We start from the raw sequence: 23,120 nt of genomic DNA on the forward strand, positions 1-23,120 counted from the left end.
GCAGGCCTCAGGCTCCTCCACCTCAACACATGTGTTCCTGAGCTCAGATCTAACTCCCCTATGGACGACCCTCAGAAGAGCATTCGCCTGGAAAACGATCTGACAGGTGTCTGCACAAACACATAACACAAACAACCCAGGTTTTAATTAAACCTGGCCTAAGAGCCATATCAGAAGATCATTAAACATCCGCAGGGCTGGGAAACATAAAAACAACACATTGAACACAGCGTCAATGCCTCGCTCAATCAGGCACACTGAATTAATTGTTTATATAGTGTGACTGTCAAAAGTATGATTTTAATACCCACATCTAGATGATTATGATGGGCCTAAATTGCAGTGGAATGAGGTGATGTGAAGATAAATGATGGAAGTGAAACCATCATATAAAAATACTCCAATCTGCCAAAATCACACAAACATAAACAAATAAACTGTCTGCCAGACATGTGCACACAGGTACTCACGCACGGACTCACGCAAACACACACAGTGGCCCTGTTCAAGAGCATCCAAATTGTGATGTATCATGGGTAAATTGTGATTGACTGACTGTTCTACACATACTATTCAATAGATACTGTACTTATGATGCAAGGTGATTTGCAGATCAGTCAGTCTCGACCTTTAACCCCCTAAGGTCGATGTCCGCGCCCCCTCGAAAGTCTAAGTAGCATAATAACAAATAAAAACATCAGTTTAAACTAGAGATATCCGTTTTTTTGGATTTGATTCAATCCACCACATCCGCCTGTGTAACACTTGACGAGCGTCACGGGACTCGTCTGAAGTCGGTACAGCCGTTCTGCCAACTTCTGTCTGTAGCGTCGGAACAGTTTGACCTACACACTAGTATGACCCCTCTCTGGAAAGGTGAGACTCTCACGAACACGTATATTGTTTTGCTCCTGTATTTAAAGCTGTATGGTGATGATACATTATTACAATAGAGGCAATAATATCCACAGTGGCCCGTGTATGCAAATAGTGGTGTAAAAAATTTAAAAGGAAGTTTTGTTTTGGAGTGTCTATCCTATATCTAAGATATATAAGAAAGATCAAGAAACATTTCTTATTTTTTTTACATTTATTTAACCCCTTATTTTTGTCACTAAACAGTCTCCATATATACAGTACTTCCGCCTGTGGGCGTCACAAGCCTTGTCTGAAGGTCCCCCGGTACCATTTGAAAAAATTTATGGAATTATATATGGAGACTGTTTAGTGACAAAAATAAGGGGTTAAATAAATGTAAAAAAAAAAAAAGAAATGTTTCCTGATCTTTCATTTATATCTCAGATAAAGGATAGACACTCCAAAACAAACTTCCCTTCTAATTATTTACACCACTATTTCCATTAACTTCAAACAGACATACATACCCCACCAGACACGCCATAATGGGTTTCTTCCCGGTACCTAAACCAAAAATAGATTTAATGTGTCGCTCAGTTATGCACAGAGCCATGTCATCGTGGAATGCTCTGCCACCAGAGGTTACTCAGGCAAAAAGCAAGTTTAGCTTAAAGAAACAGATAAAACACACACTGTATCACAGCACCTCTCCCCTTTTAAAGCTCTCATTTAACTGTACTGTCTATTACAATATGAGTATGTAGACATGAATAGTGTGTAAATTGTCTTTTTGTTGTCTCTTGGTGTCTTTCAATTATTTAATGTAATATGTTACGTTGTTCTTGTCTATTACTGTTCTGTACTGTGTCATGAATTTGTTTTATGTGGACCCCAGGAAGAGTAGCTGCTGCATGTACAGTGGCTATTGGGGATCCTATTAAACTAAACTCCTCAGCAACACACTAGTGCAGACAGCATTCTACTCACCATGTCAACAGTCAGCCCTGAAGCTCTACTACACAGCTGAAGCCCTGGAGCTCTACCAAACAGCTGAAGCCTTGGAGCTCTATCACACAGCTGAAGCCCTGGAGCTCTACTACACAGCTGAAGCCCTGGAGCTCTACCAAACAGCTGAAGCCTTGGAGCTCTATCACACAGCTGAAGCCCTGGAGCTCTACCACACAGCTGAAGCCTTGGAGCTCTACCAAACAGCTGAAGCCCTGGAGCTCTACCACACAGCTGAAGCCCTGGGGCTCTACCACACAGCTGAAGCCCTGGAGCTCTACCACACAGCTGAAGCCCTGGAGCTTTACCACACAGCTGAAGCCCTGAAGCTCTACTAAACAGCTGAAGCCCTGGAGCTCTACCACACAGCTGAAGCCCTGGAGCTCTACCACACAGCTGAAGCCCTGAAGCTCTACTAAACAGCTGAAGCCCTGGAGCTCTACCACACAGCTGAAGCCCTGGAGCTCTACCACACAGCTGAAGCCTTGGAGCTCTATCACACAGATGAAGCCCTGGAGCTCTACCACACAGCTGAAGCCCTGGAGCTCTACTACACAGCTGAAGCCCTGGAGCTCTACCACACAGCTGAAGCCTTGGAGCTCTATCACACAGCTGAAGCCCTGGAGCTCTACCACACAGCTGAAGCCCTGGAGCTCTACCACACAGCTGAAGCCCTGGAGCTCTACCACACAGCTGAAGCCCTGGAGCTCTACCACACAGCTGAAGCCCTGGAGCTATACCACACAGCTGAAGCCTTGGATCTCTATCACACAGCTGAAGCCCTGGAGCTCTACCACACAGCTGACGCCCTGGAGCTCTACCACACAGCTGAAGCCCTGGAGCTCTACTACATAGCTGAAGCCCTGGAGCTCTACCACATAGCTGAAGCCCTGGAGCTCTACCACACAGCTGAAGCCTTGGAGTTCTATCACACAGCTGAAGCCCTGGAGCTCTACCACACAGCTGAAGCCTTGGAGCTCTACCACACAGCTGAAGCCTTGGAGCTCTATCACACAGCTGAAGCCATGGAGCTCTACCACACAGCTGATTCCCTGGAGCTCTACCACACAGCTGAAGCCTTGGAGCTCTACCACACAGCTGAAGCCTTGGAGCTCTATCACACAGCTGAAGCCATGGAGCTCTACCACACAGCTGATTCCCTGGAACTCTATCACACAGCTGAAGCCCTGGAGCTCTACTACACAGCTGAAGTCATGGAGCTCTACCACACAGCTGAAGCCCTGGAGCTCTACCACACAGCTGAAGCCCTGGAGCTCTACCACACAGCTAAAGCCCTGGAGCTCTACCAGACAGCTGAAGCCCTGGAGCTCTACCACACAGCTGAAGCCTTGGAGCTCTACCAAACAGCTGAAGCCCTGGAGCTCTACCAGACAGCTGAAGCCCTGAATTTCTACCACACAGCTGAAGCCCTGGAGCTCTACCAGACAGCTGAAGCCCTGGAGCTCTACCACACAGTTGAAGCCCTGGAGCCCTATCACACAGTTATGGCCAAACTGGGAGACAGGACATACCCCTTCATTATGCTCTTGACATACAGGATAGTGTAATTTAATATAATATATAGCTGATGATGTCCCTCATGCCCTAAAATGTCATCCGGTCATCCTGTCTTTGAAGCTGTTTGGTGATGATACATTATTACAAATATCCACAGTGGCCCGTAGAGACCGTCCCATCACGTTTGTCTCTGATTGGATAACTTTAGTCCACCATGCCCTGCAGCTGTCTGTGTGAGTATAAAACTCAATGTAGGATTCTGCTCAGGTCTCAGGTCAGGGAGTGAACCCCCTCAGAGTGTGTTTGAGAGTGTGTGATGCCGCTGCTCTGGGTGGTAGTGTTGGGGGTGTTAGGAGACTTTGGGGCAGAGGGAGAGGAGTCTCTCTGTCGGATACTGGGGAGCCCAGAGTTCCCTCTGCTGTCCAAGGAAGGAGACGTGACTATAGGAGGAGCCTTCTCCATCCACAGCAAAATCACAGAGCCCCCGCTCTCCTTCACAGAAACACCACCTCCTCTCACCTGCTCCAGGTAAGCTCCTCTTTGGTTACAGTTTATTGAATATTTGGCTATTTTATTATTATTTCATTTTGAGGGGGAAATGTAAAAAAATAAAAAACAAAAATAACCACCACTTTTGTGGTTGTATGCTCATGATTTGTATGACTTTAACTCATATTTTTCTTTATCTTCCTCTAGTGTAAACCTCAGAGAGTTCCGATTTGCTCAGACCATGATCTTTGCCATCGAGGAGATCAACAACAGTGACATTCTGCTTCCGAATGTCTCTATTGGATATCGTATCTATGACAACTGCGGCTCGACTCTGTCCTCCATGCGTGCGGCCATGGCCCTGATGAACGGTCATGAGAGGACGGTGGGAAAGACCTGCTCTGGCCAATCAGCAGTCCACGCCATCATCGGAGAGTCAGAGTCCTCCTCCACCATAGTGATGTCACGCACCACAGGCCCATTCCAAATACCTGTGGTAAGAGGCCCTATAGGAGAAGCTATTGACATTATATGAGAATTTAAGTCAATCTTGTTTTTAGTGTGTTCACTTCCGTCTCTTTCTCTCTCTGTCTCTCTCCCTTTCTCTCTCGTCCTCTCTCTCTCTCTCTTCTGTAGATCAGCCACTCTGCCACATGCGAGTGCCTAAGCAGCAGGAAGGAGTACCCTTCTTTCTTCAGAACCATCGCCAGTGACCTCTATCAGAGCAGAGCCCTGGCCCAGCTGGTCAAGTACTTTGGCTGGAGCTGGGTGGGAGCGGTCAATAGTGATAGTGACTACGGTAATAACGGCATGGCTATCTTCCTGGCTGCAGCCCAGGAGGAGGGCGTCTGTGTGGAATACTCAGAGAAGTTCAGCCGGACGGAGCTAGGGAAGCTGTTAAAGGTTGTGGATGTGATCCGAGCGGGGACGGCCAGGGTGATCGTAGGCTTTCTGGCCCACGTGGAGATGAACAACCTGCTGGAGCAGCTCAGTCTGCAGAACATCACCGGCCTGCAGTTTATTGGTGTGGAGGCCTGGATCACTGCAGACAGCCTGGTCACCCCTACTAGCTACAGTGTGCTGGGGGGTTCACTGGGTTTTGCTGTCCAGAAGACCAACATTAGCGGCTTCTTCGACTTTGTGACAAAGCAGTTCTGGGAGACGGCATTTCAATGCACAGAGACAAGCCACCAGGAGAATGCAACGCTGAGTAGGCCTTGTAGTGAGAGTCAGGATCTGATGGAGCTGAGAGGTTATAATGCAGATGTGGAAGAGCTCAGATACTCTAGTAATATCTATAAAGCCATATATGCAGTGGCCCACTCTCTGCACATCTTGCTGAAGTGCAAAGCGGAACGCAGATGTGATCAAAATGTGAAAACTGAACCTTGGCAGGTAACAGCAACTACACTTCCACTATTCTCTATTCCTCACCGCCAGTGTAACTGAAAATAAAAACGGGTACTTTTTTTTCCTTTGTCCAGGTAGTGGAGTCTCTGAAGCAGGTGAATTTCACTATAAAGACGGGGGACCAGGTGTGGTTTGACAGTACAGGTGCTGCAGCAGCCGTGTATGAGGTGGTGAACTGGGCCAGAGGGGCAGACGGAAGCGTCCAGTTTAAACCAGTGGGTTACTATGATGCCTCCCTACCCCCTGGACAACAGTTTGTCCTCAGGACAGAGGACATCATGTGGCCTGGGGGGCATCAGGTACAGTAAATAGCTGCTCCCAGGTTAAAACAAATTGTTTACAAACACAAACGTTTCTGAATAAAAGAAGCTTACCGGTTAGAGCGTTGGGCCAGTAACTAAAAAGGTTGCTGGTTCGAGAACCCTGCTGGAGTAAAACGTGTAACATTTAGAGTAAACCGTGTATGCTCTCTGTCCCCTAAAGATGCCCGTGTCAGTGTGCAGTGAGAGCTGTCCCCCAGGCACTCGTAAGGCTGCACAGAAAGGAAAGCCTGTCTGCTGTTATGACTGTATCCCATGTGCAGAGGGAGAGATCAGCAACGCTACAGGTACCACAATCCCAACAATCAACCTACACAGAACTTATACAAATTGCGCACTGTGTGTCCTAATCCAGTTTTTCAGGGTTCATTCCTTGGTCAATGTAATGTCTAGATTATGACATCATGTCTTCTATTTTACTCCTATTCATGATTTCCTTTCAGATTCTAATGGCTGCGTACACTGCCCTGAGGAGTACTGGTCAAATCCTGGCAGAGACATGTGTATATTAAAGGCTATTGAGTTCCTGACCTTTACTGAGGTCATGGGGATAGTACTTATGCTTTTCTCCTTGTTTGGAGTGTTTCTAGCTGTGCTTGTGGCTATTCTCTTCTTGATAAAGAAGGACACTCCCATCGTCAGGGCCAACAACTCTGAGCTGAGCTTCCTGCTGCTCTTCTCCTTGACTCTGTGTTTTCTGTGTTCTCTTACTTTCATTGGCCGGCCCTCTGAGTGGTCCTGTATGCTGCGCCACACAGCGTTTGGGATCACCTTCGTCCTCTGCATCTCTTGTGTTCTGGGGAAAACAATAGTGGTGTTGATGGCCTTCAGGGCTACACTTCCAGACAGTAATGTCATGAAATGGTTTGGGCCTCCACAGCAGAGACTCAGTGTTCTGGCTTTCACTCTCATACAGGTCCTGATCTGTGTTCTCTGGTTAACAGTCTCCCCTCCTTTCCCCTACAAGAATATGAAGACCTATAAGGAAAAGATCATTCTAGAGTGTGATGTGGGTTCAGCCATTGGTTTCTGGGCTGTGTTGGGGTATATAGGACTCCTGGCTCTCTTGTGCTTTGTGCTGGCTTTTCTGGCTCGAAAGCTGCCTGATAACTTCAATGAGGCCAAATTCATCACCTTCAGCATGCTCATATTCTGTGCAGTCTGGATCACCTTTATCCCAGCTTATGTCAGCTCTCCTGGGAAGTTCACTGTAGCTGTGGAGATATTTGCTATTCTGGCCTCTAGTTATGGGTTGCTTTTCTGTTTATTTGCACCTAAATGTTATATAATCCTGTTTAAACCTGAGCTAAATACCAAGAAACACATGATGGGGAAAATGAAATAAAAACATGCAATGTACTGTAATGATCATTTTTCCTAAAATCTTTCCATGTGCTGCTCTGCTTGATCAAGTAATAAATGGAATTGGGAATGCGTTAAGCTTCAGTGCTATTCTGTCAACATACAGTACAAGCACCCCACTGCAAGTGAAAGACACACAAGCAAATGGCATGTCCTTATTCTGGCAAATATGCTACTGGGTCTTTCCACAAAGTGAGTCCCTTTTGGGTAGTGTAACTTGGTGAAAACAAAAGTTTGATTTCACCTGATTTTAACATTCTGTCACGAAGCGCACATGTTCAATTTAATAAAAAAACATGTTGTCCCATCTCAAGAGGTTAAAATAAAATAAAATAAACTATAGTCAGTGCCTATGAAAGTTAGAGTCCTGAATTGAAACAATTACAAAGCCAACTCCCCGCCTCAGTTTTGGTAAAAAATCTGAGGGATGCGCCTGGAGAAATTAATCTGTTAAAACGTTTCTAGCTTGTCTATCTATGGCCAACAGGGTTGTTGCTATGGGCAACTCAGTTTTCCACCACAAAACACCAGAAAATGAAAGAAAGAGTAGAACCACCTCAACTGCTTTTCAAATCAAATCAAATCTAATTTTATTTGCCACATGCGCCGAATACAACAGGTGTAGACTTACTGAAATGCTTACTTACAGCCCTTAACCAACAATGCATGTATTTCTTCATATAAAAGTAAAATAAAACAACAACTAAAAAAAGTGTTTAGAAAAAAAGAGCAGAAGTTAAAATAAAATAACAGTAGGGAGGCTATATACAGGGGGGTACCGGTGCAGAGTCAATGTGCGGGGTCACCGGCTAGTTGAGGTAGTTGAGGTAATATGTACATGTGGGTAGAGTTAAAGTGACTATGCATAAATCATTAACAGAGTAGCAGCAGCGTGAAAAGAAGGGTTGGGGTGCAAATAGTCTGCGTAGCCATGATTAGCTGTTCAGGAGTCTTATGGCTTGGAGGTAGAAGCTGTTGAGAAGCCTTTTGGACCTAGACTTGGTGCTCCGGTACCGCTTGCCGTGCGGTAGCAGAGAGAACAGTCTATGACTAGGGTGGCTGGAGTCTTTGACAATTTTGAGGGCCTTCCTCTGACACCGCCTGGTATAGAGGTCCTGGATGGCAGGAAGCTTGGCCCCAGTGATGTACTGGGCCGTACGCACTACCCTCTGTAGTGCCTTGCGGTCGGAGGCCGAGCAGTTGCCATACCAGGCGGTGATGCAACCAGTCAGGATGCTCTCGATGGTGCAGCTGTATAACTTTTTGAGGATCTGAGGACCCATGCCAAATCTTTACACTGTGATTTGACTAATAGATGTTCCAAAAAATATTTTAAAAGGAATAGTTTCACTAAATTAAAACGAAAGTTGAGTTTACGTAACAGGGTTGACCTTAAAATGAGGGACAGTTTTTTATTTTTTAAATAAAAAATCACATTAATAAATAATAATCTTCAGAAATGACTTTGTCAAAACAACAAAATAACTAGGGTTTAAAAACTAAAATCTGATTCATTTAATAAAACAGGCTTTTAAAATTCAATATTGGTGCACAATTTCTACTTAAAATATCAAAGGGACGCAAAAGGGACTCATTTCGTGGAACGACCCTACTCCATATTAGAGACACCACCTAAATGAAACCAACTATACAGACAAAGGACTTGAATTTGACACCTTCATCCACCTGTATATGCTGGCATTAGCGGTCCCCAAATACACAAAGAACACACACAACCTGTATTCGTTATCCGTCACTAGGACAATGTGTTTAACAACATTGGTCAAACTTACACTACCGGTCAAAAGTTTTAGAACACATACTCATTAAAGGGTTTTTCTTTATTTTTACTATTTTCTACATTGTAGAATAATAGTGAAGACATCAAAACTATGAAATAACACATATGGAATCATGTAGTAACCAAATAAGTGTTAAACAAATCAAAATATATTTTATATTTAGAGATTCTTCAAATAGCCACCCTTTGCCTTGATGACAGCTTTGCACACTCTTGGCATTCTCTCAACCAGCTTCATGAGGTAGACCCCTGGAATGCATTTCAATTAACAAGTGTGCCTTCTAAAAACGTAATTTGTGGAATTTATTTCCTTCTTAATGCATTTGAGCCAATCAGTTGTGTTGTGACAAGGTGTGGGGGGGTATACAGAAGATAGCCCTATTTGGGAAAAGACCAAGTCCATATAACATTTACATTACATTTACATTTACGTCATTTAGCAGACGCTCTTATCCAAAGCGACTTACAAATTGGTGCATTCACCCTATAGCCAGTGGGATAACCACTTTACAATGTATTTATTTTTTTAGGGGGGGGGGGGGGGGGGGGTAGAAGGATTACTTTATCCTATACCAGGTATTCCTTAAAGAGGTGGGGTTTCAAGTGTCTCCGGAAGGTGGTGAGTGACTCCGCTGTCCTGGCGTCGTGAGGGAGCTTGTTCCACCATTGGGGTGCCAGAGCAGCGAACAGTTTTGACTGGGCTGAGCGGGAACTATGCTTCCGCAGAGGAAGGGGAGCCAGCAGGCCAGAGGTGGATGAACGCAATGCCCTCGTTTGGGTGTAGGGACTGATCAGAGCCTGAAGGTACGGAGGTGCCGTTCCCCTCACAGCTCCATAGGCAAGCACCATGGTCTTATAACAGATGCGAGCTTCAACTGGAAGCCAGTGGAGTGTGCGGAGGAGCGGGGTGACGTGAGAGAACTTGGGAAGGTTGAACACCAGACGGGCTGCGGCATTCTGGATGAGTTGTAGGGGTTTAATGGCACAGGCAGGGAGCCCAGCCAACAGCGAGTTGCAGTAATCCAGACGGGAGATGACAAGTGCCTGGATTAGGACCTGTGCCGCTTCCTGTGTAAGGCAGGATCGTACTCTCCGAATGTTGTAGAGCATGAACCTGCAGGATCGGGTCACCACCTTGATGTTAGCGGAGAACGACAGGGTGTTGTCCAGGGTCACGCCAAGGCTCTTCGCACTCTGGGAGGAGGACACAACGGAGTTGTCAACCGTGATGGCGAGATCATGGAACGGGCAGTCCTTCCCCGGGAGGAAGAGCAGCTCCGTCTTGCCAAGGTTCAGCTTGAGGTGGTGATCCGTCATCCATACTGATATGTCTGCCAGACATGCAGAGATGCGATTTGCCACCTGGTTATCAGAAGGGGGAAAGGAGAAGATTAGTTGTGTATCGTCAGCGTAGCAATGATAGGAGAGGCCATGTGAGGATATGACAGAGCCAAGTGACTTGGTGTATAGCGAGAATAGGAGAGGGCCTAGAACTGAGCCCTGGGGGACACCAGTGGTGAGAGCACGTGGTGCGGAGACAGCTTCTCGCCACGCCACTTGGTAGGAGCGACCGGTCAGGTAGGACGCAATCCAAGAGTGAGCCGCGCCGGAGATGCCCAGCTCGGAGAGGGTGGAGAGGAGGATCTGATGGTTCACAGTATCAAAGGCAGCAGACAGGTCTAGAAGGACAAGAGCAGAGGAGAGAGAGTTAGCTTTAGCAGTGCGGAGAGCCTCCGTGACACAGAGAAGAGCAGTCTCAGTTGAATGACCAGTCCTGAAACCTGACTGGTTTGGATCAAGAAGGTCATTCTGAGAGAGATAGCAAGAGAGTTGGCTAAAGACGGCACGCTCAATAGTTTTGGAAAGAAAAGAAAGAAGGGATACTGGTCTGTAGTTGTTGACATCAGAGGGATCGAGTGTTGGTTTTTTGAGAAGGGGTGCAACTCTCGCTCTCTTGAAGACGGAAGGGACATAGCCAGCGGTCAAGGATGAGTTGATCAGCGAGGTGAGGTAGGGGAGAAGGTCACCGGAGATGGTCTGGAGAAGAGAGGAGGGGATGGGGTCAAGCGGGCAGGTTGTTGGGCGGCCTGCAGTCACAAGTCGCGAGATTTTATCTGGAGAGAGAGGGGAGAAAGAAGTCAAAGCATAGGGTAGGGCAGTGTGAGCAGGACCAGCAGTGTCATTAGACTTAACAAACGAGGATCGGATGTCGTCAACCTTCTTTTCAAAGTGGTTGACGAAGTCATCCACAGGGAGGGAGGAGAATGTGGCAAAAAGAGCTTCCTAGGGTTAGAGGCAGATGCTTGGAATTTAGAGTGGTAGAAAGTGGCCTTAGCAGCAGAAACAGATGAAGAAAATGTAGAGAGGAGGGAGTGAAAAGATGCCAGGTCCGCAGAGAGTCTAGTTTTCTTCCATTTCCGCTCAGCTGCCCGGAGCTCTGTTCTGTGAGCTCGCAATGAGTCATCAAGCCACGGAGCTGGAGGGGAGGACCGAGCCGGCCAGGAGGATAGGGGACACAGAGAGTCAAAGGATGCAGAAAGGGAGGAGAGGAGGGTTGAGGAGGCAGAATCAGGAGATTGGAGGGAGAAGGATTGAGCAGAGGGAAGAGATGATAGGATGGAAGAGGAGAGAGTAGTGGGAGAGAGAGAGCGAAGGTTGCGGCGGCGCATTACCATCTGTGTAGGGGCAGAGTGAGTAGTGTTGGAGGAGAGTGAGAGAGAAAAGGATACAAAGTAGTGGTCGGAGACATGGAGGGGAGTTGCAGTGAGATTAGTAGAAGAGCAGCATCTAGTAAAGATGAGGTCAAGCGTATTGCCTGCCTTGTGAGTAGGGGGGGACGGTGAGAGGGTGAGGTCAAAAGAGGAGAGGAGTGGAAAGAAGGAGGCAGAGAGAAATGAGTCAAATGTAGACGTAGGGAGGTTGAAATCCCCCAAAACTGTGAGGGGTGAGCCATCCTCAGGAAAGGAACTTATCAAGGCGTCAAGCTCATTGATGAACTCTCCAAGAGAACCTGGAGGGCGATAGATGACAAGGATATTAAGCTTAAATGGGCTAGTGACTGTGACAGCATGGAATTCAAATGAGGAGATAGACAGATGGGTTAGGGGAAAAATTGAGAATGTCCACTTGGGAGGGAGAGATGAGGATTCCTGTGCCACCACCCCTCTGACCAGATGCTCTCGGGGTATGCGAGAACACATGGTCAGACGAGGAGAGAGCAGTAGGAGTAGCAGTGTTTTCAGTGGTAATCCATGTTTCCGTCAGCGCCAGGAAGTCGAGGGACTGGAGGGTAGCATAGGCTGGGATGAATTCAGCCTTGTTGGCAGCAGAACGGCAGTTCCAGAGGCTGCCTGAGACCTGGAACTCCAGGTGTGTGGTGCGTGCAGGGACCACCAGGTTAGAGAGGCAGCAGCCACGCGGTGTGAGGCGTTTGTGTAGCCTGTGCGGAGAGGAGAGAACAGGGATAGGCAGAGGCATAGTTGACAGGCTGTAGCAAATGGCTACAATAATGCAGAGGAGATCGGAATGAAATGAACTAAACATCTGGGAAAGGAGAGAGCGGGGCCTCCCTCACCACAACTCCCAAATATAACTCTCCCAACTTCCACCTCAGAAACTATAATTGTTTCACTGAAACACCCGAATAAAACTCTCCCAACTTCTACTTTAGAAATGAGAATTGTTGTAAACTACAGCGGTTCAATGTTTCAAGGAATAGACTCAACTTACTTTATTCAGCTAGCTAACTATGACGCCATAGCTAACTAGCATGCTAGCATCCAATAACACACGGTTTAGCACCAATACTTGGTTACAACAAACTACCAATAGTGTGTTAACACACTAAACAGATAATTTGTGTCCGTGTCTAGTTCCTTTCATAACGCAGCAATAATTAAACGTTGGCTAGCTAGCACAAAGATATTGTATTTAGCTGCTACAGTACTGCTAGCTGGTAGTGTTGGCTAGCTAGCAATGGCTGCTGTGTTGACTTTGTTTGAAAAACGGCGTCGCTGCGAACGAATGTAGCTGGCTAAAATTATATTGTATTTAGTTGCTATAGTACTGCTAGCTGGTAGCGTTGGCTAGCTAGCAATGGCTGCGGTGATGACTTTGTTTGAAAAACGGCGTCGCTGCGAACAAATGTAGCTGGCTAAAAGGATATTGTATTTAGTTGCTTCAGTACTGCTAGCTGGTAGCTGGTAGTGTTGGCTAGCTAGCAATGGCTGCGGTGTTGACTTTGTTTGAAAAACGGCGTCGCTGCGAACGAATGTAGCTGGCTAGCTAACCTCGATAGTTACTCTATACTACACCTTTATCTTTGATACAAATACAACTATGTAGCTAGCTAACATTACACTAATCAAATTGTTCCATTGTAATGTAATGTGTCATATTACCTGCGGAGCGAAGTACAGCATGACTATTCACCTCACCTCGCCTGCCGTGAACGGCAAGAACGACAGTCCATCATTACTTTAAGACATGAAGGTCAGTCAATACGGAACATTTAAAGAACTTTGAACGTTTCTTCAAGTGCTGTCGCAAAAACCATCAAGCGCTATGATGAAACTGGCTCTCATGAGGACCGCCACAGGAATGGAAGACCCAGAGTTACCTCTGCTGCAGAGGATAAGTTCATTAGAGTTTCCAGCCTCAGAGATTGCAGCCCAAATAAATGCTTCACAGAGTTCAAGTAACAGACACATCTCAACATCAGCTGTTCAGAGGGGACTGTGTGAATCAGGCCTTCATGGTCGAATTGCTGCAAAGAAACCACTACTAAAGGACACCAATAATAAGAAGAGACCTGCTTGGGCCAAGATACATGAAAAAGGACATTAGACTGGTGGAAATTTGTCCTTTGGTCTGGAGTCCAAATTGGAGATTTTTGGTTCCAACCGCTGTGTCTTTTTGAGACGCGGTGTTGGTGAACGGATGATCTCCGCTAGTGTATTTCCCACCGTAAAGCATGGAGGAGGAGGTGTGATGGTGTGGGGGTGCTTTGCTGGTGACACTGTCTGTGATTTACTTCTAAAGTACATGAATTCTACACTCTTAGAAGAAAGTTGCTATCTAGAACCTAAAAGGGTTCTTCGGCTGTCCCCATAGGAGAACCCTTCGAAGAACCCTTTTTGGTTCCAGGTAGAATCTTTTTGGATTCCATGTAAAACCCTTTCCACAGATGGTTCTACGTGGAACCCAAACGTTTTTTAAAATCTGGAACCAAATAGTGTTCTCCTACTGGGACAGTGTACGTCAGTACATGGTGATTCTTTTAACTCTTTTGCAGGTGTTGAGTTACCTGCGAGACGTAAACTTCACCATGAAGTCTGGGGAGAGAGTTGATTTTGATGAGAACAGAGACCCCACAGCCACCTATGAGCTGGTGAAATGGCAGAGAGAGCAGGCAGGAGAGACTGTGTTTGTCACAGTGAGGAATTACGATGCCTCTCTCCCTAATGGAGACCAGTTTTCCATGAATAGGATAAAGAAAACATGGGTTGGCAATCTCTTAAAGGTACACAGTAACACATGGAATCTCTTAAAGGTACACAGTTACACATGGCATCTCTTAAAGGTACACAGTAACACATGGCATCTCTTAAAGGTACACAGTATCACATGGCATCTCTTAAAGGTACACAGTAACACATGGCATCTCTTAAAGGTACACAGTAACACATGGCATCTCTTAAAGACCATGGTGCTTGCCTACGGAGCTGTGAGGGGAACGGCACCTCCGTACCTTCAGGCTCTGATCAGTCCCTACACCCAAACGAGGGCATTGCGTTTATCCACCTTTAGGCTGCTGGCCCCCCTACCTCTGCGGAAGCACAGTTCCCGCTCAGCCCAGTCAAAACTGTTCGCTGCTCTGGCACCCCAATGGTGGAACAAGCTCCCTCACGACGACAGGACGGCGGAGTCACTCACCACCTTCCGGAGACAATTGAAACCCCACCTCTTTAAGGAATACCTGGGATAGGATAAATTAATCCTTCTACCACCCCCTTACCCCACCCCCCCAAAAAAAATAAAAATAGATATATATATTGTAAAGTGGTTATCCCACTAGCTATAAGGTAAATGCACCGATTTGTAAGTCGCTCTGGATAAGAGCTGCTAAATGACGTAAATATAAATGTAAATGTTAAAGGTACACAGTAACACATGGCAGCAGTTGCAGGTACTTTTAGAGAATACAGATAATTAGATTAAATATATTTTAATTGGTGGGAGAAATCTGATGACACATACAATGTGTATGTGATAATGAATTGAATTGAATGATTGTGTGACCAAGAGGTTAATAACTTGACTGAAGGAGAAAAGAGAGAGAGAGCCAGAGAGAGGGAGTGAGTGAGCAGGTGTTGTATTGGTGTTTCAGAGGCCTCGGTCTGTGTAGTGACAGCTGCCTCCCAGGGTTCCGCCAGGCAGAGATCTGCTGTTTGTCATGTATGTGCTGCTGGGGATATAATCAACCTAACAGGTGAGACAACTGATACTACATCCAGCGCTAGCTTCTTGGGGACCCTAAGATGAATGGTCCGGGAGCCCCCTAGCAGCCGCATACGTCTCTTAGTAGCCGGGCTCTGACTGATACTAACCAAATCCACTGACCTAAAAGATACATCAACTGTAGAATACGTGTTCACTTTTAGAATATAATACGCTACTTGATTATAATTAAATCAGTGTTGTGACATGAGCATTTTCCTTTGTAGATTCAGCTGAACGCACACGGTGTTCCCTGGAATACTGGTCAAACGGAGACAAGAGTCGCTGTGTCCCGAAGTAGGTGGAATATCTCTCATTTGACAAAATCACGGGAATCCTCCTGGCTGCAATCTCATTGGTCGGAGCGTGTTTAACCACAGTGGTGGCATTGGTTTTCGTTCACTTCCAAGAGACTCCCATCGTCAGGGCCAACCACTCAGCTTCCTGCTGCTCTTCTCCTTGACTCTGTGTTTTCTGTGTTCTCTTACTTTCATTGGCCGGCCCTCTGAGTGGTCCTGTATGCTGCGCCACACAGCGTTTGGGATCACCTTCGTCCTCTGCATCTCTTGTGTTCTGGGGAAAACAATAGTGGTGTTGATGGCCTTCAGGGCTACAATTCCAGACAGTAATGTCATGAAATGGTTTGGGCCTCCACAGCAGAGATTGACTGTAGTGTCCTTCACGTTTGTCCAGGCTTTGATATGCACTCTGTGGTTGGTCCTGTCCCCTCCCTTCCCTGTTAAAAACCTCACTACCTACAAGCAAAGGATCATTCTAGAGTGTGATGTGGGTTCAGCCATTGGTTTCTGGGCTGTGTTGGGGTATATAGGACTCCTGGCTCTCTTGTGCTTTGTGCTGGCTTTTCTGGCTCGGAAGCTGCCTGATAACTTCAATGAGGCCAAATTCATCACCTTCAGCATGCTCATATTCTGTGCAGTCTGGATCACCTTTATCCCAGCTTATGTCAGCTCTCCTGGGAAGTTCACTGTAGCTGTGGAGATCTTTGTTATTCTGACCTCTAGCTTTGGGTTGCTTTTCTGTATATTTGCACCTAAATGTTTCATATTACTGAAAGCAGAGATAAATACAAAGAAAAACAATAATGTAATTACGGACTGTTGGAAATGTACAGAACTGGGACCTAGAGGAAAATGTTTTACATTTCAGTCAGGGGGAGGCTTTAGTATTTTAGTATTTTTTAAAATCTAGTCCAGGGGACTTTTTCATGTTATTTGTAATTGATAACATTCCAACATTTTTTAGAATGAGTTGCTTATTAAGCTATATCTCCATGTGTGCCCGATGCCACCCCTCATCTCTGATTCTCCACCCTGCGCTCAATATTAAGTGTGCCTATAGGCTATTTAGTGTGGTCTCAATCAAATTATCCATACCTTAGGCTAGGCAATACGAAGAGCATGTTCGGAGAAGAACAGGGCACAGTTATATTTCTAAGAAAATTAACTTATTTCTCGAGTCTTTTGCGCTGCTGGGATGGTGTAAATAAAACTAGGCTGCTTCCAATTGTCTCATTCCTCCCCTTCCTCTCCCCTGTAACTATTCCCCAGGTTGTTGCCGTAAACGAGAATGTGTTCTCCGTCAACTTATCTGGTAAAATAAGGGTACAAAAATAAAAATAAAAATAAACTGCAATGGATATTCCAACCCAGAGCCCCGGCCTGCTCTGTCTTGCTGATCAAAACCTTTTATCGTGGTGCCTAACCAATGGCTGAACTGTGTACGGTGGCAGTTCTGGAGGCGAGTCAAAGGCTTTTTCTGAAATGTGTTTTTGATTAGTCCGAAGAAATTACATATAGTTTATACTAGCCTATTATGGGAGAGCGTGAAGATGAGAAGGAGGACCAGAGGTCATCTTTGATAGCTTACTACTACTATACTTGATTTTAACAACAACAATATGTTTCTTGCCCATGAAGAAGCTACTTATGAGTGTAAGGGCTGGTGTGAGGTGTGACCCAGGTATGGTGCAGGTTATACAGTAGGCAGTAGGCAGAGATGGTGAAACAAGGATCTTTACTGATGGTCCCGAAGCCAGAATACAAAATAACAGACTTATCACGATAAAAGAAAGGCGGAGCAAATAAGTCTCCAAAAACAGGCTGACAGGCAAAATACAAAATACTAACTATAACTGAAATAATAAATAAACAGGGAGAACACTTCTCATGTGTATGTGACAGTGAGGGAAAAAAGTATTTGATCCCCTGCTGATTTTGTATGTTTGCCCACTGACAAAGAAATTATCAGTCTATAATTTTAATGGTAGGTATTTGAACAGTGAGAGACAGAATAACAACAACAAAAAAATCCAGAAAAACGCATGTCAAATTTTTTTATACATATATTTGCATTTTAATGAGGGAAATAAGTATTTGACCACCTCTCAATCAGAAAGATTTCTGTCTCCCAGGTGTCTTTTATACAGGTAACGAGCTGAGATTAGGAGCACACTCTTAAAGGAAGTGCTCCTAATCTCAGTTTGTTACCTGTATAAAAGACACCTGTCCACAGAAGCAATCAATCAATCAGATTCCAAACTCTCCACCATGGCCAAGACAAAAGAGCTCTCCAAGGATGTCAGGGACAATATTGTAGACCTACATAAGGCTGGAATGGGCTGCAAGTTGGTGCGATTATTCGCAAATGGAAGAAACACAAAATAACTGTCAATCTCCCTCGGCCTGGGGCTCCATGCAAGATCTCACCTCGTGGAGTTGCGATGATCATGAGAACGGTGAGGAATCAGCCCAGAACTACACAGGAGGATCTTGTCAATGATCTCAAGGCAGCTGGGACCATAGTCACCAAGAAAAAACAATTGGTAACACACTACGCCGTGAAGGACTGAAATCCTGCAGTGCCCGCAAGGTCCCCCTGCTCAAGAAAGCACATATACAGGCCCGTCTGAAGTTTGCCAATGAACATGAAAGTGTTGTGGTCAGATGAGACCAAAATGGAGCTCTTTGGCATCAACTCAACTCGCCGTGTTTGGAGGAGGAGGAATGCTGCCTATGACCCCAAGAACACCATCCCCACCGTCAAACGTGGAGGTGGAAACATTATGCTTTGGGGGTGTTTTTCTGCTAAGGGGACAGGACAACTTCACCGCATCAAAGTGACGATGGACGGGGCCATGTACCGTCAAATCTTGGGTGAGAACCTCCTTCCCTCAGCCAGGGCATTGAAAATGGGTCGTGGATGGGTATTCCAGCATGACAATGACCCAAAACACACGGCCAAGGCAACAAAGGAGTGGCTCAAGAAGAAGCACCTTAAGGTCCTGGAGTGGCCTAGCCAGTCTCCAGACCTTAATCCCATAGAAAATCTGTGGAGGGAGTTGAAGGTTCGAGTTGCCAAACGTCAGCCTCGAAACCTTAATGACTTGGAGAAGATCTGCAAACAGGAGTGGGACAAAATCCCTCCTGAGATGTGTGCAAACCTGGTGGCCAACTACAGGAAACGTCTGACCTCTGTGATTGCCAACAAGGGTTTTGCCACCAAGTACTAAGTCATGTTTTGCAGAGGGGTCAAATACTTATTTCCCTCATTAAAATGCAAATCAATTTATAACATTTTTGACATGTGTTTTTCTGGATTTTTTTGTTGTTATTCTGTCTCTCACTGTTCCAATAAACCTACAGTGAGGGAAAAAATTATTTGATCCCCTGCTGATTTTGTACGTTTGCCCACTGACAAAGAAATTATCAGTCTATAATTTTAATGGTAGGTTTATTTGAACAGTGAGAGACAGAATAACAACAACAAAATCCAGAAAAACGCATGTAAAAAATGTTATAAATTGATTTGCATTTTAATGAAGGAAATAAGTATTTGACCCCCTCTCAATCAGAAAGATTTCTGGCTCCCAGGTATCTTTTATACAGGTAACGAGCTGAGATTAGGAGCACACTCTTAAAGGGAGTGCTCCTAATCTCAGTTTGTTACCTGTATAAAAGTCACCTGTCCACAGAAGCAATCAATCAATCAGATTCCAAACTCTCCACCATGGCCAAGACCAAAGAGCTCTCCAAGGATGTCAGGGACAAGATTGTAGACCTACACAAGGCTGGAATGGGCTACAAGACCATCGCCAAGCAGCTTGGTGAGAAGGTGACAACAGTTGGTGCGATTATTCGCAAATGGAAGAAACACAAAAGAACTGTCAGTCTCCCTCGGCCTGGGGCTCCATGCAAGATCTCACCTCGTGGAGTTGCAATGATCATGAGAACGGTGAGGAATCAGCCCAGAACTACACAGGAGGATCTTGTCAATGATCTCAAGACTGATGGGACCATAGTCACCAAGAAAACAATTGGTAACACACTACGCTGTGAAGGACTGAAATCCTGCAACGCCCGCAAGGTCCCCCTGCTCAAGAAAGCACATATACAGGGCCGTCTGAAGTTTGCCAATGAACATCTGAATGATTCAGAGGAGAACTGGGTGAAAGTGTTGTGGTCAGATGAGACCAAAATGGAGCTCTTTGGCATCAACTCAACTCGCCGTGTTTGGAGGAGGAGGAATGCTGCCTATGACCCCAAGAACACCATCCCCACCATCAAACATGGAGGTGGAAACATTATGCTTTGGGGGTGTTTTTCTGCTAAGGGGACAGGACAACTTCACCGCATCAAAGGGACGATGGACGGGGCCATGCACCGTCAAATCTTGGGTGAGAACCTCCTTCCCTCAGCCAGGGCATTGAAAATGGGTCATGGATTTGTATTCCAGCATGACAATGACCCAAAAAACACGGCCAAGGCAACAAAGGAGTGGCTCAAGAAGAAGCACATTAAGGTCCTGGAGTGGCCTAGCCAGTCTCCAGACCTTAATGCCATAGAAAATCTGTGGAGGGAGCTGAAGGTTCGAGTTGCCAAACGTCAGCCTCGAAACCTTAATGACTTGGAGAAGATCTGCAAAGAGGAGTGGAACAAAATCCCTCCTGAGATGTGTGCAAACCTGGTGGCCAACTACAAGAAACGTCTGACCTCTGTGATTGCCAACAGGGTTTTGCCACCAAGTACTAAGTCATGTTTTGCAGAGGGGTCAAATACTTATTTCCCTAATTAAAATGCTAATCATTTATAACATTTTTGACATGCGTTTTTCTGGATTTTTTTGTTGTTATTCTGTCTCTCACTGTTCAAATAAACCTACCATTAAAATTATAGACTGATCATTTCTATGTCAGTGGGCAAACGTACAAAATCAGCAGGGGATCAAATACTTTTTTCCCTCACTGTACCATTAAAATTATAGACTGATCATGTCTTTGTCAGTGGGCAAACGTACAAAATCAGCAGGGAATCAAATACTTTTTTCCCTCATTGTACCTGTCCATACGTCCCGCGTTCAGACACTGATTAGTACTGCTTGGCATAGTGAAAACTGAGCAAGGGAGCACATGGAAGTGAGGGCATAAATACACAGGTGAACAGGTAGACACAGGTGACACCAATAGGAAGATGATTAGTCCAGACTGTGAGTGAGGAGGTGCCTAAGGTTGTCGGAGGATGACACCTAGTGGGTCGCTCCAGAACTGCGACCCCCTCCTTTAACAATGAGAGTTAGGAAGGTGTACTTAATGTTTTGTACACTCAGTGTATAATGGTACATTGGTATGTGATCCTTTATGCTAGAAACAAGCTGTAAAATACCCAGGAAATACTTTTTTTTGCAGGGCGTAGCATATCATACAAAATGTATTACATTGCACACAATTGTGGACCATTTTCGGGGACCCGTTTTGGTTACCTGGAAGAGTAGCCAGCAGTTAAAGCTTACATTTTTCTCTGTTTGTAGGCCTACTCTGTCTGGGGTGGAAAGGTAGGCCTAACTTTTGAAAGTACCATGCTTACATTCATAATGACATCTCAGATTTAATTATTTGCAAACAGCGACAGTTTCGTTGCAATCAAAACACACTGATTTGGCATTGGAGAAATATGATAAGGTGAATGCATAGGCCTATTTCTCTGTCTATTCTTAGCATGTAATTTCGGTCATTTGTGTGGTATTAAAACATATTCTGCTCAAGGCCTCCAGTCATGTAACATGACATAGAATTGAAAGACATGAAATGCGCTTATAAAAGGCTACTTAGTCTCTGACCCGCAAATACAATGATAGACTCATGCAATGCTTTTATTATAAAGGAGATATTTCTACCCTTAGTCTTGTCCATGGTGGTCTGCGAACCCAGAACTTTTGGCCCGCATCCCTTTGTGCTATCCAAATTGTTAGGTTGCCATTGAATGCTTACGAGAAAAATAACAGTTTCCAGAACTGCATATCGGCTCTGGGCCCGGTTTCCCAAAAGCATCTTAAGGCTAAGTTCATCGTAAAATCTCTGAGCTTTTTCCCAAAACCATCGTCATTAACGTTGCACTTGAAAACGCTTGTAATCTCATTTCTGCCTCAGACCACTCGTAGAACAGCTAAGTGCATCATTAAATGCTTTTTTTGCCCTCCCGTGTCACTTTATACACACTTTATGAGGGAGAGGGGGTGGGGAGGGTGTGGGCCTTAGACAAGTGCGCTGGTTGCCCCCGAAATGGTCAGTATTGTGAAATAATTATAATGCTGAGGTAAGATTTGAACGGAGAAAGCTGATCAGAGAGCAGCGCTGCTTTTCTTTTCGATCCTATCAATATCGACATATTATGCTCCAACGACGCACTTAGCGACCGTTCTCTCTGCGTGATGTTTTGGGAAACGCATGTAAAATCTTCGGCTGTTGTAGGAAAGACGCATTGTTAAAACACTCGTAAGCCTAAGTTCCATCGCTATCGGGAAACCGGGCCCTGGTCTATTATTATTTATTATTTTTGTCATTTAGCAGACGCTCTTATCCAGAGCGACTTACAGGAGCAATTAGGGTTAAGTTCCTTGCTCAAGGGCACATCGACAGATTTTTCACCTAGTTGGCTCGGGGATTAGAACCAGCGACCTTTCGGTTACTGGCACAACGCTCTTACCCACTAAGCTACCTGCCGCCCTGAACGCTCTTACCCACTAAGCTACCTGCCGCCCTAAAACTGCATATCGAAGGCCCTGGTCTGTCCTAGGAGTGGAGGGTGAACGGTAGGCATGTCCTCTGCTATCCACTTTATGTTTTAATTAATATTATTTTGGGTACAGGGGAGGGTCACTTGTTTTTTTTTCAATCTTTCATGGAGGGTTTAGTACAAAATTCAAAAGGCACTCGCACGTCTGTGCTATCTTTTGTTGCAGGTGCAAGGTAACAGTTGAATAAGATGAGAAAAAATAAGAAACCCACACACTGCTCTCGATAGTATCACTGCTCTTGATAGTATCACTGCTCTCGATAGTATCACTGCTCTCGATAGTATCACTGCTCTCGATAGTATCACTGCTCTTGATAGTATCACTGCTCTTGATAGTATCACTGCTCTCGATAGTATCACTGCTCTTGATAGTATCACTGCTCTTGATAGTATCACTGCTCTAGATAGTATCACTACTCTTGATAGTATCACTGTTCTAAATAGTATCACTGCTCTTGATAGTGTCACTGCTCTCGATAGTATCACTGCTCTCGATAGTATCACTGCTCTCGATAGTATCACTGCTCGTGATAGTATCACTGCTCTTGATAGTATCATTGCTCTCGATAGTATCACTGCTCTCGATAGTATCACTGCTCTCGATAGTATCACTGCTCTTGATAGTATCACTGCTCTTGATAGTATCACTGCTCTCGATAGTATCACTGCTCTTGATAGTATCACTGCTCTTGATAGTATCACTGCTCTTGATAGTATCACTGCTCTCGATAGTGTCACAGCTCTCGATAGTATCACTGCTCTCGATAGTAT

The 23,120-nt window shown here is 45.3% G+C and overlaps 1 protein-coding gene and 1 pseudogene across 2 annotated transcripts; both read left to right on the top strand.

Annotated features, from left to right (window-relative positions):
• Positions 1–3,697: 3,697 nt before the first annotated feature.
• On the top strand, positions 3,698–6,945 carry LOC311105925 (extracellular calcium-sensing receptor-like; the record flags this gene model as incomplete). Its single annotated transcript, XM_084148161.1, has 6 exons — positions 3,698–3,909; positions 4,078–4,366; positions 4,507–5,265; positions 5,355–5,579; positions 5,764–5,887; positions 6,044–6,945. The coding sequence occupies 6 exons, from the start codon at positions 3,698–3,700 to the stop codon at positions 6,943–6,945; spliced, it is 2,511 nt and encodes an 836-aa protein (XP_084004287.1).
• Positions 6,946–13,182: 6,237 nt separating this feature from the next.
• On the top strand, positions 13,183–17,236 carry LOC311106257 (vomeronasal type-2 receptor 26-like; annotated as a pseudogene). The gene is made up of 5 exons: positions 13,183–13,209; positions 14,057–14,197; positions 15,674–16,365; positions 16,830–16,872; positions 17,199–17,236. The product of its transcript is annotated as a vomeronasal type-2 receptor 26-like (transcript).
• The last annotated feature ends 5,884 nt before the right edge of the window (positions 17,237–23,120 follow it).

This window comes from Coregonus lavaretus, assembly GCF_964263955.1.
Source record: "Coregonus lavaretus genome assembly, chromosome: 30".
In the NCBI taxonomy this organism is placed as follows: Eukaryota; Metazoa; Chordata; class Actinopteri; order Salmoniformes; family Salmonidae; genus Coregonus; species Coregonus lavaretus.